Below are 15,286 nucleotides of genomic sequence, written 5' to 3'. Positions count from 1 at the left end.
CTTACTTAATATTTTACATTTCAAATACTGTAACTGCTTTTTTCCCCCCTCCTTCTCCTTTTTCTGAATTTTCAGTATACAGTTTAAACATCATTAATAGTGTTGGTTGCTATGGTGTTGGGCAGGCAGAGGTGTCTGTACTTGAAACCTTGAACTACACTTAATGTTGTACAACAGCAGGGTCATGCCAACACCCTTGACTTTGACCCCATTTTTCCCAGTAAAATATAAAGACCATGTCTCCATTCCTTTTTGTTCTTGGGAGAGCTTTTTTTTTTTCCCTGCAATGAGAAAAGGAAATGTGAGCTAGAAAAAGGTAGAGATATTAAAAAAAAAAAGAAAAGAAAATACAAATTTAATAGACCCAGTGGAACCTTTCCAAAATCTTTGCTACATCAAGAGAAAGAGAATAAAAAAAGACAGCCCCCTGAAAAGTTTCACATGATATTGTTTCTCATTTTCCCAAGCAGCTAAACATTTTAATAAACTAGGAAAATGAGACTGTAAAATCACAATATCTGACAGCAAACCCCAGGGGCAGGAACCATTCTTGAAACTAATTTTAACTCATGTTTTAACGTTGATCAGATTTCATGTGGTGAACGTCCCATTAAACTGTCTCTCTGTTCTTAGAGAAAACCTGGTTTCTTTTGTCGACTCAGAAGCTATTTTCTTTCCAGCGTATTGTCGTCACAGGCATAGCAGGACTTTTCTGTCATTCATTTCTCTACGGCCCAAGAGATGCCCTGCCCCAAACATCTTCTCATCTGTTCTGTTTCCTTACAAGACAAGACATTTTCCACAAAAGTAGCACTTAACTGCTCCAGCAAAGAAACCCAGTCTTAAACGGGTCCCCATGCAGCCACTCAAGGATTCAACCCATTAAACATCTGATCTTCAGCCATGCAAAAGGCACCAGGTCAATTCAGACCAGCTGAAGCCAGGATCCAAAGCAAGCTTTCAGTTTCTCTGCTTTGCTTTTACCCCAGGGAAGTGAAGCTGCTGTACCAGTTTTCTCACATGAATCACATTTTGCTCTGATTGTCACCAGGACATGCACAGCCAGGACCAGCTTTTTAACTCAAAGCCTCTATTAACATCAGCTGAAAATCTGAATGGGGAAAAATGATATATCCAAGTGATGTAGGTTTCTCTTGAAGACTCTCCTTCTCACAAAACCATATTCCATCTTCTGGTTGTGCCCAAACCACTAGTTCTGTGGGGCAGGACTTCTTGGTGCTGCATCCCTCTTCCAATAGCTGTGTCTCTGCTGTGCCACATGGATTCTTGGCTGGCGTAGCCATGTGAGCCAAGGGCTTTCCACAATTCAAGGAATGGCATCAGCTCACTCCTGTGCCTGCTCAGGACAAACTTCTACTTCAAAGGCCTGTTGTGCAACAGAAGAAAGCAAGGCTGTGTGCTGCTACACAAGCTGACTAAATGCCAGTGAGAATGACCAAGTTGGAAAACAGCTCTGCAGGCTCCTGCCTTCTGTTTTTTTCCAGAAATGAAAGTGCTCATTCCTTTCTAGATCCCCCTTCACAGAGGTGGAAGGTCTTTCTGACGCCTTTCCTTTAAACTCTGTGCGCACTGTGTAGGAGATGCTGGTGCTTGGGGGTGGAAGGAGGTGACAGAGTGGCCAGTTTTCAAAACAGCAAAGCCACAGTGACAGTCGCCTTTGGCTCTTCCAGCCCACCAGCAGCAGGCTTAGTCACATCAGCAGCATCAAAACTGAGCAGCTCTTTAGAGAAAGGGCATTTGTCCTTTCATCTGGAGATTACAGGATCTCTCACAGATCCCAGCAGTCTGTTTTGAAATACTCTTTAAAGAAAAATACCTGTTTGTGGCACCACCTGCCATTTAAAACAGCCTCTCTGCCTTCCAGGTTTCTCTGCAAAACCCTCCCCAGCCACTTAACTGTGTGTACAAGGACAAAATGATGCCAGGGTTCATTCCCCAGCAAGGACCATTGCCCAGCTTTCACACCAGGCACTGTTTTGAGAAAAGGACCCTTCACAAACATGCCAGAAAGAGTGTAACCTATTTGGGTCCACTCCTTCCCCCTGTTACGCTCAGCAGGAAGAGCAGGAAGGCAGAAAGCTGCTATTGGTATCTGGAGGGAAGCCCCACAGAGATAAAAAGCTCTTTGCCTTGCTGTTTCCATTCCTTCATGACTTAATTTTTTGGTTGGGGACAGAAAATATTATAAAGCTGTAACCTCTAATCCATTCCTGAATGCTGCTTCTCCATCTCTTCCTTCCTCCTCTCTTTCAGCCAGCTCTAATCCTTTATGTCTCTTCTCACAGATAGGAGCTGGAGTCTAATCTCAGCCGACAGGTTGGTAATTAGAGCAAGAGATTATCCTGACCCCACATCAAGAAGGTAAAAGGAGAGGAATAATGCAGCACCATACAAGAGCAAACCTTCAATGTTCAATGAGGGAACCATTCCCATCTCACTCAGTTTCCCCCTGGCTCCTTTACTCCATGCCCTCTCTTTTGTCCCAGCAGAGCAGGGAATTCCTGATTCTTTGTACTTCCTGCCCATCTCCCCTCTGTTGAGCAAGGACTATGCTTTTCCAGGATTCATTCAGCCCAAAAATAGTCACATTTTCCATTTCTACAGACTTTGACTATGCAGAGGCTCAGCAGGTCTGTGGCTGCAAAGTGTGGGCAGTAGGGAAAGCACCAATATGGAGGAAGAGGCCCTGCTCAGAGAGTCTGGAGCCATGGCATGCTGCCACCCACCAGGAGCTGGGCACCAGGTATGCACACACAGGGCCCTTCTAGTCCAGCAAGATGAAGCTAGGGCACAGAGCAGCAGCAGCAAGTCCTCATCTCTACCCAGACACCCAGCAGTCACTATCCGATCCTTGATCTGCTCAGAAGGCATACTGCTCCCATTCCTTGCGCATATCCCAGCTCAGATGAGAAGCTCATTCATGTGTCCAGCCCATCTTATCCATCTTTGGATCAGACCTTGTCTCTTGTCCTGTGTCACCAGTGTTGAGCGACGAGCAAGAAAGCCATCACAGAGCGCCAAGACCACCAGAGTGAAGGTGAAATTGGGAGCATCAAGCTTCTTCAGTGTCCCACTCCCCACAGGTGAACAGGTGTCACCTGGATCCCCTGCAGCTGAGGCTCAGGCATCACCCATCAACAGCCTGCAGGCACCAGGAGGTGTCAGGATAGAGGTGGCAGTGGAGGGATCGAAACCTGCTGGGGAGAAAGCAAAGTAAGGTCAGAGCACAGTTTTTACACCAGCACACAGCTAGAAGATGGGAGGCCTCTCCCCCATGCCCCATTCCACATCAGGTGCCCACCCTGCACCACAGAGGTCAGGACTGGTTGTTCACCCCAAGATGTCTTTTCTCAGCAAAGCCTCCCTCTGATACCCAAATCCAGTTCTAGCCCTTGGAGCCCAAGCCCACAGCTCACCCTGATGACAGGCAGGGAGATAGGCACTGGTTCTGCTGATGCTCTTTTCATCACCCAGTTGCTTCCCACCCCTGCTATCTCCAGCCAGGATCTTCCTACTCATGCTCTGCAAATAACAACTTTAGGTTTGCTCACTCAAAGAGGAGAAGGTAAATCAAAGAACAGTTTTGTTTGCAGTCAGCCTGAAGTGAACCTTTTTCTTTTTTTCCTTCAGTTTTCTCAGCAAAGCATAAAATGAAAAAACAAGCAGAGTTTCCTTTCCTGAGTTTAAAAGAACATTTCTGTTCCTGTCCCTCAGGTAAAAGGTTAGCTTGTTCAGTTTCAAAATGGGAAATAAAGAGCCATACTTTCAGCTTAGGCATTGTCCAAATAAAATGTTTTAAATGCTTCATTTCTTCCCACTCACCCAAAAACGTTTGCAATGTTTATAAGCGTTCACAAATAGCTTAATGCTGGGGTGCCCCTCACCTAAGGTTCCTGTCCCTCCCTCTAGCCCTCCTGCACCCCATTGGGCTGCCTCCCCATCCCAGCCTGTGTCTGAGGGCTCACACAGCAGCAACACCCAGAGCACTCATGCCCCGTACCTTGAGGGATCCTCCTGGGCTGAGAAGGGGCCACTGAGCTCAATGACATTGAGTTTGTTCTCAAACACACCATAGCTGAGGGTGACCTACAAAGCAGTGGTAAGAAAGGAGTAGAGAGAATGAGATGAGTTCAGATGTAAGGAATTTGCTGTGGATGACAAAAATTCCCATTCCAGTTCTTTCTCTGCTGGCTTAGCCTCTGCCTTTCACATCTCTCCTGCCTTCCTTCCCATGATGGTCCATCCTACTAGTCCATTGCCCACTAGTCCTTTACAAGGGAGAGAGAGTGCCATGTCAAAGGCCCTTTCCCAATCAATCATCATTTCTGCGTGTCCTTGTGCCACATCCTCCCAGGGATGCCCGCAATCCTCCCATCACTCCCCATACATGTGCTCCCCACCACTGATCCCAGGGCACTGTGACTGGCAACTGTGCTGCAGGCAACATCTGCTCCTTATTTCAAAGAAGCATTTGTCAGGAAAGCTTCCCCAGAAGAGCAGATGATTGATTCAATGCTCATCAGTGCCATCAGCGGATCAACGTGCCTGTAAGCTCCCCTCCACTTCTCCTTCCTCACACACCTCCCTCTTGCTTCCTTTCCCCTCCTCACCTGCTGCATGAGCTGAGAGGTGGGAATGAGCTGCAGGTTCTCCAGGTGGGAGTGGAAGAGTGCATTGGGAATCAGCTGCCCACCGACTTTGCACTCGATGATGTAACCCACGGTGCAGTCATCTGGCAGGCGGATGAGCTCAGAAGTGCTCACAAAGTTCCTGCCACTGGAAAAGAGTAGGGCTGCATGGGTCAGGAAAAGGGTAGGGGCAGATGTAGTCATCCACTTGGGCTGGAGATTACTGAAAACCAGAGTAAATTCTGTAACTAGGCAAGAAATCCCCGAGTTCCACCTGCACATACTCGGGAATGGGCTTGCTCTTTCACCATTCCCAGCCATGCTGACCCTGATACATAATCCAAGTCCTTGGTAAGCTGATGTAGAGAGCTGAGAGACTTCACTGAGTCACTTCTCCACGTGTTTGGTTAAGTGCACCTAGCCCCTGGGGGATCAGACAAGCCACCACAAGAGAAACAGTGGGAGCACATGGCCAGGTCCAGGGGAAAGTAAAAACAGGACATGCAGCTTGGATAAGCCATCTACGGTAATGTAAGACCACATACTTGGCCACTTTTTGATGACAGGCTAAACCCAGTTTTAAGGCTTCTGGAATTGGAATTATTTACACAGTATGAAGTGTTGTCTACTACAACAACCCCCGGCAAACTGAAATGTGTTTTAAGCATTTTAAAAACAGTAGTGGCAGACTTTATGCCAGGTTAGACATTGTCTATCTGTGCCACTTTCACTTTACCCTAGATCACAGATCATCCTCCTGACTAGGTCTACCATAAAAATACCTATAATGGGATTTGGCTAAAGCAGCCACCTGGTGTGGATCAAATCTGTCCTTCTGGGTATGTTTAGATCTGATTAAGGCTGGTTAAGGCACAGCCAATGCCTACCTATGCCTACCACAGCCTATGCCTGTGGTATAACCTAGGGCATCATCTTGTTCTAGGCTGGGATAACATGATCTTGGGACCTACCTCTGTTCTCCATGCATCAAGCTGAGGAAATGACAGTGGACACCTGAGAAGCCAAAGAGGGTTTCAGGTGAGGGAACAGAAAATTAGCTCAAGAGGGAGGTATGGAAAGCTGGAAAGAGGCAGATGAAGGGGAGATGAGATAGGCAGATGGAAGAAGAGTCACACGAAACTGAAAGGGATTGGAAGGAGTGTGGGGAGTAACCAAGAGTCTTAAGGAGATGGGGAGAGAGGAGTACATCATCCTGTGACCATGTTTACTGATGTGCCTGCTCCTGCCAGTTTTCAATCAGTTGGCAGACCCACCCTCTACATCCTTCCTCCAGTCTCACATCTTGCAGACATGCAGCATGTGGCACTCTGCGCCTTTACAAACACCACATGCACAAATCCAGGTCTGACACTGCCGGGAATTAATGTGCAGCCATGTTGCTCATCCCTTCAAAGGCTCCCACACTCCCCAGCTCACCTGGCCCAGGGCACCATCTTCCTTGCCAGCTTGCGGCTGATGCAGAACCCAGCCCCTCCCGTGGCAAACCAGAAGCGCACAGATTTCTGGAGAGAAACACCAGAGAAAATCAATGGCAGAGGCTCAGACAATACCACACTCCCAGAGGTGGGAATGCTGGAAACCCAGCTTAGATGTCAGGACAAACACAGCCCTATTGTCACTCCAGCCCCCTGCTGCCCAGAAGGACTTGCTAGCAGTACAGCATGGATTTTCACTTCCTCATAACTGGAACAGCCAGTTGCTCCTGCTGGCAGCAACAGGTGGGGTGCCTAGGGCAGGCTTTTGTCCTGTCAGATATGTACCCAAAGGCAGAGCAGAAACGAGGGACTCTGCCCCTTGGATGATCAAATGTAGTCAACACCTACAGTCATGTTTAGACAAGATGGCAAATTTTCAGCTGTTGTCATTGCTCTTGGGACCCATCTCTCCTTGCAATACTGTGCTGGTTTTGGCCGGGGTAGAGTTAACTTTTTTCACAGTGGCTAGTGTGGGGCTGTGTTTTGGATTTGTGCCGAATACAGCATTGATGATATAGAGATGTTTTTGTTATTGCTAAGCAGGGTTTACACAACAGCCAAGGCCTTTTTTGCTTTCCTACTGCCACACTGGTGAGGAAACTGGGGGTGTAAGGGAGGTTGTGAGGAGACACTGCCAGGACTGGTGACCCCAGCTGACCAAAGGGATTTTCCAGACCATATGACACCAAGCTTAGTGTATAAAGTGTGAGGAGAAGGAGGAAGGGGCAGAACATTTGGAGTGATGGTGTTTGTCTTCCCAAGTCACCATTACACATGATGGGGCCCTGCTCTCCTGGAGGTGGTGGAACACCTGCCTTCCCGTGGGAAGCAGTGATTTAATTCCTTGCTTTACTTTGCTTGTGTACACAGCTTTTGCTTTTCCTGTCTTTATCTCAACCCATGAGTTTTCTACCTTTCACCCTTTCAATTCTCTCCCCACTCCCTCTGGTGGGAGAGTGAGCGAGCAGCTGTGTGGGGCTTGGCTGCTGGTTGGGGTTAAACCACAACAAATGTGAGCCAGAGCACCAAAACAATCCACTGCCCCCACACCACCACCACCACAGGCTGTACCGTCTGGTTGTTTGGCAGCATTTCGGAGGCCCAGATGGGTCGGTTCAGGCTGGGCTTGCCCAGGTAAACATCCCATGTCTCCGCGTAGGAGGACAAGAGCTTCAGGAGTGCCCGAGTGTTCAGGTAGTTGTCATCATCCAAGTGGCAAAACCAGCTGGGACAGACAGGAAGACACAAGCAGTTTGCAGTAAGGAGGGTGTCCCTTGCTCTCGGGGGTCCCCCCACAGCAGTCCTGCCTCACCTCAGGCCGCTGGCCAGGAAGGCGTCAAACTCTGCAGCCATCTTGCAGGACAGGGCCAGGTGGCTGTGCTCGGCAGAGCAGTTGGTGAAGATCACATGGCCACCTGCCAGAGGAGGGAAAGCTCAGAGTCAGCCTAATTTGCGTGGTCACAGGGAGGACATCTGGGCAGGAGGGAAGGGGTTTGTTCACAGACAGTCTCCTCATGGCCCCCCAAAAGGCATCCAAGCCCATGGCAACACGGGTTCCACTCTTCCCCATACCAGGAGATGAAACATGGACAGAGCCAAGCAACTTGGCCAAGACTAGGACACCTGCCATCCACACTTCCACCCTGCCCACTGCCAACCATGATGCAGAGGTTGAGGGGTTCTTGTCATGTGCTGCTTCTACACATGGATGCTTTAAAGCAGGCAGCACCCTGCCTCCAGTCAGCTGCATGCCCCAGGGTAAGCCAACCACACCAAATCATGGACCACCACCACAGGACTCAGCAAGGGGCATGTTTCAATGGGCAGTGCTGGTGCAGGACAGCCAGCCCTCACACCAGATCCCCCTCTCAAGGCCAGGACAGTTCAGGGGCTGAAGGTAGAGTAGAAAGGTGCTGTCATAGGACAGGTCATTACCCATTCTCCTTTTCAAGGCACCATCTTCTTGATCAGTGAAGATGTAGGTCTGGGGAAACAAGGAAAAGAGGTTACTCTCAGGGATGGAGCTGGGGCTCTTCCTGGCTGCCCACTTCCTCCTCCCACAGCTGGACACACTTGACATGGTTACCCCACTCCATCCTCTGCTGCTGTACCCACTCCCAGGCAGCAGATGAACAGAAGGATTGCTGTGCTACCCCTTCCTGCAGGGCACAACCAACAGCACTTGTTTGGCTTTATTTTCACACCCATCCCACTGCCTTGGGAACAGAGGACCCATGACACTGAGTGAGGGGGCGAGGTAGCCCTGGATTAGGTGTCGGTGGTAGAAAAATTAAAGCATTGTGGTTAAATGATGCTTGGGTTAAAAGAACATCTGCCTGTGTGTGAAGCGTGCACAGCCTCCTGCGACTTTCTGCCCAATCCTCCTCCTCTTCCTCTACTCCCAGGCTTCTCTAATCCCCCTTGCTGCCATTATGTGGCACATCTCCCCCTCTTCAGAGCCAGGCGAGGATCAGGGCTGGTGGAGAAAAGCTTTCCTCAGGCAGAAAATGAGCTTTCATGAAATGAAAAAGCAGTCGCGAGCCATAAACAGTCTCCCCACCAGCTGCCCACAGGCTGGTTAAACACAGCACCTGCACAGGCACAAAGGGAACAAGGCAGACAGACAACAGCTCCAGGAGCCATCGCTGCTCCCAAAGGCTCTGGCAGGGAGACTCGAGTCTCTACATCTCCCCACACCCACCCAGAATTTGGGAGATATATACCTATCTAGAGGACATAGCAGGAGAAATGTTGTGTACGTGAAAATAAGGCAGTGAAGGACCCTCAGAGATACCTGGCTCAAGCAGAGACAGCAGGATGGTTTCCTGATCTCAGATGGATGAGCTACAGCACTTGGGCAATTACCCCCCAAGAGCTGAGCTGCAGCAATGGAGCATGCACACATTCCTACCCTGCCCCACCAGTAAAGTCTCTCAGTTAAAACCACTTTCTAGGTGATCATGCGACAAGCAGCAATTAGCCAAGTCTCAGGTAAAAGAATTGCTCTGGGTCAGGGGACCATATCATAACCTTCAGGCAAGGCAGGGGTTGTCAGCAGCACGGGATTTCCCTTGCCAGCATGTCAGAGTTAGAAATTTCCACTATGGCAAATATTTTCATCTTAAGAAAAACAAAATCTGAAGCCATTGAAACTTTCTGATGTTTAAAAAAAAAAAAAAAAAAAAACACAACAACAACAACAAAAAAAAAAAAAAAAACAAAAAAAAAAAAAAACCCAAAAAAAAACCAAGAAACATTGTTGCTGGAAATTACTTGCTTAGGGATATAAAATCAACTTGATATCATGTCTCTAACAAACATCACATTTGATTGACTTAAAATAGCAACATGCATATTTTCCAAATTTTCTACATGTAAAAATATTCTGAGGTTCCCAGTTTTCTCTTGATGCAAGATGAGAAATGGGGTTTCTTTGCAGACATCCAACATGTTCCTGTGGAACCCAAGGATGAAAGTACACTGTCACCACAGGCAACACCAGATTGTCCAAAATAACTGGGAAAAGGGAAATATGAGTGTGGGGACCAGGCAAGTCCGATTTTTCTGGCACTTTCAAACTCTGATCTCCATGGCACCTGGTTGTGCTCAATAAGTGCAAAAGAAGATCACAATAGCAAATGCAGCTGCCTCCATCCTCATCTTGCCATCCCTCCTGAGGGTGGGAAACCTGGCACAGCAGTTGCTGCCAGAGATGAAGCACAGGAGGTATCCCTCCATTCTGGAGTGGAGAAGATGTCTGTGTAGGAAAGGATGTCTGCTGGACAGCAGTGCAAGCAGTGATATGGAGCCACTGTGTCAAACAGCTTTTTCTGGCAGCCCTTCATGACCATAAGAGCCCAGGCAATGGATAAACACTAGACTTTGAGACATCCTCACCCCAAACTGGGGAAATAGCCTAGCAATAAAAAACTAGGAAAAGGGAATAAAGATGTGGAATCTGACAATCCAGGGCCATGTTCATTGCCTAAGCTCCCAGGGTACCATTTCTATATGAAGAAACCCTCTCCAAAATGCAAACACATCAGCAGGATTACTGTTGTGTCCTGCACAGAGAACAGATTCAGTTTAGGTTTTTGCGGAGGAAAAGGCCATTCACTAAAATGGCTTTCACATCAATCTCCAGTGGGAAGTTTGTCATGGATCAGTTCTCAAGAGGCAGAGCATAGTCCAGCAAAGAGTGCCCATCTCACACTTCCCCATCTCTCACTAACTGCATGTCCTCAGATTAAACAGAGCAGTTTCAAAGACAATCTCTCTCTCTCTTATTTTCTACCCCAACAGAGTCCAACACAGAGGATTTTTAATTCGGCTCCCATACAGTCTGTCCTTACCATCAAAACCACAGCTGTTCCTGCCTCCTGTAACAGTCACCTAAGCCTGACCTGGGAGGTCTGGGTTGCTTCCTCCAGGAGGAAACCACACAGGTATCCAGCTCTGAAGCCAGGCTTGGCATCAGCAACACAGCCAGCTGTTAAAATTTTCCTGCTGGCCACTGGTGGAGAAACACTCACTGACTTGGTCTCCGGCCATGATTAAGGGCAAGTGAGAAAATAAGGTGCTGGATCAGCCCTAGGAGAAGGCAGCCTCTGCACATCAGGACTTCTGAGACCTGAATTTCTCTGGGACTGGTTCATAAAGCCTATGTCTCTCCATAAGGACTCAATAACAGGAGGTCTGGTGCACTATTCCTGTCCCCACAACAATTAAATGTCCTTTGCAAATTGAAAGCTGTCTTTTTTTTGCTAAGTGAGGTTTTCTATATTGTCAAATTTTCAAAACTAACCCTTTCCTGTAAACCTAAAAAACCCCTTAAGCAGGAACATATTTTAAAAAAAGGTTTTTGACTTTCATGTACTACTCTTTACCTCCCTTTCTGCTCCCATTCCCCTTCTCTCAAAGCCATTTTGTAAAATAATAAGAAGAAAAATACAGAATATTGAGGACGGAGAAGGAAAATACTGAGCTTGCAACAAAAAATTGATAACACTGAAAAAACTGTTTAAAAATGAGTGACACTCCCATTCTACCCCTTCCTTCTTATTTTCCTGCTCAGTCTGTGTAGCTTTCCAGAGGCTGGCAGGAGCATGGAAAATTCAACACCTCTTCCAAGGTTTGGACATCACTTGCATTCCAGAGGGGACCAGATGAGTCTGGGAAGCTAGTATCTAATTTCTGTCATCAGCAGAATGGCCAGGCACTGATTTGTCAAACAAAGGAGGGGCAGGTGAATTGCTCCTTAAAAATCCACTGGGAAGGCCCCACAAGCAATATCCTAATGCCAGTGCAGCCACATGGTTGGGTTTGGTTTCTCCAAGGAGCTGCTGGGCTGGAGCTGGCCGGAGAGGAGAAGTGCATCTGCAGGAGGAAGCAGGGCATCTCAGAGGCTGAGAGGGACACGCAGCCAGGAGAGGAAGCGTGCTCAAAATAGGACATGGCTTCCTGTGACGACCGCAGCAGACCAGACAGTTGCAGCACCATAAAATGGAAAACCACCCTTACCCAGAAGACCCTGCATTGCTTCCTACCTGCATTGCATTGCTTCCTTCCTGCATTGCATTGCGCTCTCCTACCCAGTACCTCCGCCCCCATCCCCCTTCCTCGCTGGGGCCTGAATTTCCTTATAAGCACCCATCACACACAGGCAGAGGCAAAAAAAACACCCTTCAGGGCAGCCACAGGATTTCTTCTTTCTTGAGGAGCAGCTCTGCAAGGGAGGGAGAAAAGCACCAGAGCTCTGGGGAGTACTCCTGCCCACCAGTAAGCCAGCCCACACAGCACCACTAACATGGTGCCCCACATCAGTTTCTCTAGCAGGAAGGAAACTCTCCAAACTGTTTTAGCAAAGGATGGAAACACTGGGCCCCCAGTTTAAGAAAAAAAAGTCAAAAATATATACACACCACTTCAAGATGAACATGAAGGCATCTGCCCAAGAAGGGAAAGTGTGGACTGTACTGATGTGCTGGGGGGTGAACAGGGCTAACTACAGGAGGTCCTCCAGGAGCCTGCCTGCCTTGTTCTTTTGCCCACTGCACTGCACCTTTCCAGCGCAATGAGTGCCCAGGCACAGTGTAGGCATCCTGACAAAGAGCCAGGGGAGCCTGTCAGCTCCAACCCAACAAACTCATGGCACTGGGAGAAATGGAAAGCCACCATTTCATACAGACACAGGATGGTCTGTGCATTCAGTCTGGTATGTCATCTTTCCTATGAAGCAGCTACTGGTGAAACATTTTGCTGGGTAGCATCTCCTTTTGAATGTGAAGTGAGAAATAGAGAAAATGAAGCAAAGTACTGAGGGGCATTACAGTGCCCAGCCTCCCCTTCCTCTGGCTTTTATCCCCTTGCCCTGACACCCCATGCCTGCCCCATTACTAACACCTTCTCTCTAGTCAGAATCCACACTCACCTGTTCGCTGGCCTGGGATATCCACGTGTCCAGGAGCAGCTCCATCCTGCTCTGGTGAAACCTCTTGGTTGTCTTCACAGCTATGAAAATGTCCCCAAGCGTCAGGCTTCCTTCAGTCCTGTATACCTCCGGAGGATGGAGTCTGAGGTCCTTATGCCCCCGACCACCAGCTCCGTCTGGGCTCACTTCTCTCTGTTGCTCTGGCTTCTCCACCATCCCCTCCCTGATCCCTGGGTACTGAGCTGCTTCCCGAGCCCCACGGTGCCGCATGGAGAGGAGAGCCACACTGGCAAGGAAGACTGCGGCTCCAGAGACACCGCGGAGGAGCTGACGGCCCATGGCTCCCAAACCAATCGTGCCGCAGCCAGTATCCTACTGAAGAAGGACAAACTGCCTGTACCTCCACGTGACGCTGTCTGCTCTTCTCGAAGCCTCCGAAGGGGCAAGATTAGTCAAGAGCAAGGTCTGAACAGATGTGGTCAAGGAACAGGGTGGGCAAAGATCAGGAAGCCAAAGAGTGAGCACAGCTGAAAGATCCCACAGCTGAAGCAGGGGGATTTTCACAGACTACGGAGAGCTCAGTGACCCAGCGAGGCAGGGACACACGACTGGAAAACACTCCGAGGAGACGGCACGTGGCTGGCACAGCCTGCCAGGAGGAAAGCAAGCATCCCTGCTCCCGACTGAGAGGCCGAGTGTCCCGGGCTGGGTGTTGAGGGGGCGGCAAAAGAGATCAGAGCCATGAGTGGGAAGTCTGGACGGAAGGCATCAGAAGACACCAGCCCACAGAGGCGAGCCAGCGGCTCCGGCAGCAGGCGAGCGGCGGGCGCAGGGCAGTACGGACGGTCCAGCGGGCGGCGGGGCTGCCTCCCCACCTGCTCCCTCCCGCAGCGCCCGCTCCTGCCAGCCCCGGTCCCGCCTCCGGGCACGGGGCGGGGCGCCAGCCCGGGGGAGGAAGGATGGAGAAGGGGGGAGGCCGGCGTCTGACAGTGGGTTTGCCTCACCGAGGCATCATCCCCCGCTCTGGGACACCTCCAAGGTGACAAACGGCAGATCTGGGAGGACAAACCTGTTGCTTGACTGATTCCCCCGCTTCTCTCTGACAGCTCGGCCCGATCTCTGCAGCCCTGCTCATCCCGGTGCTCTTGAGAGAGGAGGGGATGGTGACACTGATGTGGGCTCTGGTGAAGTTAAGGCGCGGGGTCCTGTGTTGTTCTTGCAAAGAACGATTTTTCCCCAGGAATTGCCTCAGCCCCAAACTTTTCCTATGGATACAGATCTGAGTTGCTGCCCCTGCCTTTCAGTTCCAGCTTGCCTCCCAAAGCAGGATCGTGTGTTCCCTGCTGTCCCTCCTGCTGCCACACCCCAGAGTCACAAGCTGGGGTATGACCCCCACTTCTGACACCCATCTCCCTAAACCATGACTCTGCTCCAGAAGGTCCCTTTTCCTCTGCCTCCAGCCCTGTAACCCCCACCCTCTGCCCCATGTCACATCCTCACCAGGATGTCCAAGGACATTCTGCTGCCCAGGAGGCTGCAGAACCAGTGGCACTCACAGGAAGAGGTGCACTAGCAACCAAAGGCATGAGGAAGGGTGTACTGCCTCCCTTCCAGTTGTAGAATCACAGAATGACTTGGGTTGGAAGGAACTTTAAAGATCATCCAGTTCCAAGCCCACAGCCACGGGCAGGGACACCTTCCACTAGAGCAGGTTGTTCAGAGCCCTATCAAACCTGGCCTTGAACATTTCTGGGGGAGCATGGGGTAGGGGCAGGGGGGTGCAGTGGCACTGCTGAGTTTATATCCCACCCAGGTCCTTGCCCCCTGCAGCAGGGCTGAGCTCAGCAACTCATCCCTTGTGGCTTTCGTGCTGTCCAAGATGTAGCTTCCCTTTCCCTGGGAAAGGAAAGGGAATATCCTCTCTCTTTGGAAAACCTCAGAGACCTGCAGGCACAGCAGCAAAGTGGCACCTCCAGCTCCTTTCTCACACCCTACCTTCACCACTGGTCTCCCCTGAGCCACCTTCACTTCCAGCCCTCTGGGTGCCAGCAAGGGATAGGAATATCAGAGACCCTCCCAAGGACAGAGACCAGCATGGAAGGGAAATTTTGGAGTCAGTACCACAGATTGCTGCATGCTTTTGCTGGTTCAGTTAGATATGGGGTAGGTGACCATGCAGTCCCCTTCACACTACCTGCAGGCCACTTTACAGAGCAGCCAGAGAGATCCAGAGAGACAACCAGCCCAGGAGAGGGGATGATATCCATGCCCCCATCTCAGCTTCCCTGTGCAGCAAGCGTGGGGACAGCAGGATGGTAGTGCTCTACATAAGCTGCCGAAATCAGAGCGCCTCCTCAGGGAGCTACAAGCTGTGGGCATTCAATCTCAGCATACCAAAAAAATTAAAATAAAAAGTAATAAGTTGGGGCCCAGGAGAATTGACAGGGGTGTGGAATGGCTCCATGTGGAAAAGGACACCCCGCCCCATGCACATGTCAGATCATGGGACCTTAGAAGAGGGGCAGGGCAGCCTGCCAGGGCCCCTCTGTTCCACACTCCCACCGTGTGTCCAGCCACAGTCACTTCCCAGGCACACATGGAAGACCTCTCTACAGGGATAGACCCATGTGTTCATTTTCTCCACACCTCAGACACACTTTCACTCTGACCCTGTCCCTGGCTATAGCTTTTTACTTTTGTAAGGAAGAAAC

General features: G+C 49.8%; 1 protein-coding gene across 1 annotated transcript; it reads right to left on the bottom strand.

The window, feature by feature from the left end:
- Positions 1 to 363: 363 nt before the first annotated feature.
- On the bottom strand, positions 364 to 13,019 carry MFNG (MFNG O-fucosylpeptide 3-beta-N-acetylglucosaminyltransferase). The gene is made up of 8 exons (XM_053978909.1): positions 12,576 to 13,019; positions 8,081 to 8,129; positions 7,458 to 7,560; positions 7,217 to 7,370; positions 6,087 to 6,172; positions 4,632 to 4,797; positions 4,022 to 4,107; positions 364 to 3,215 (listed from the first exon to the last, which is right to left on the bottom strand). Exons 1-8 carry the CDS (start codon positions 12,912 to 12,914, stop codon positions 3,149 to 3,151), a joined length of 1,050 nt encoding a protein of 349 aa, XP_053834884.1. The 5' UTR covers positions 12,915 to 13,019; the 3' UTR covers positions 364 to 3,148.
- Between the last annotated feature and the right edge of the window lie 2,267 nt (positions 13,020 to 15,286).

The sequence above is a fragment of the Vidua macroura genome, chromosome 5 (assembly GCF_024509145.1).
Source record: "Vidua macroura isolate BioBank_ID:100142 chromosome 5, ASM2450914v1, whole genome shotgun sequence".
NCBI classification, from domain to species: Eukaryota; Metazoa; Chordata; class Aves; order Passeriformes; family Viduidae; genus Vidua; species Vidua macroura.
Note: the sequence above shows the minus strand (reverse complement) of the source record. Positions and strands in the feature narration are given on the sequence as shown.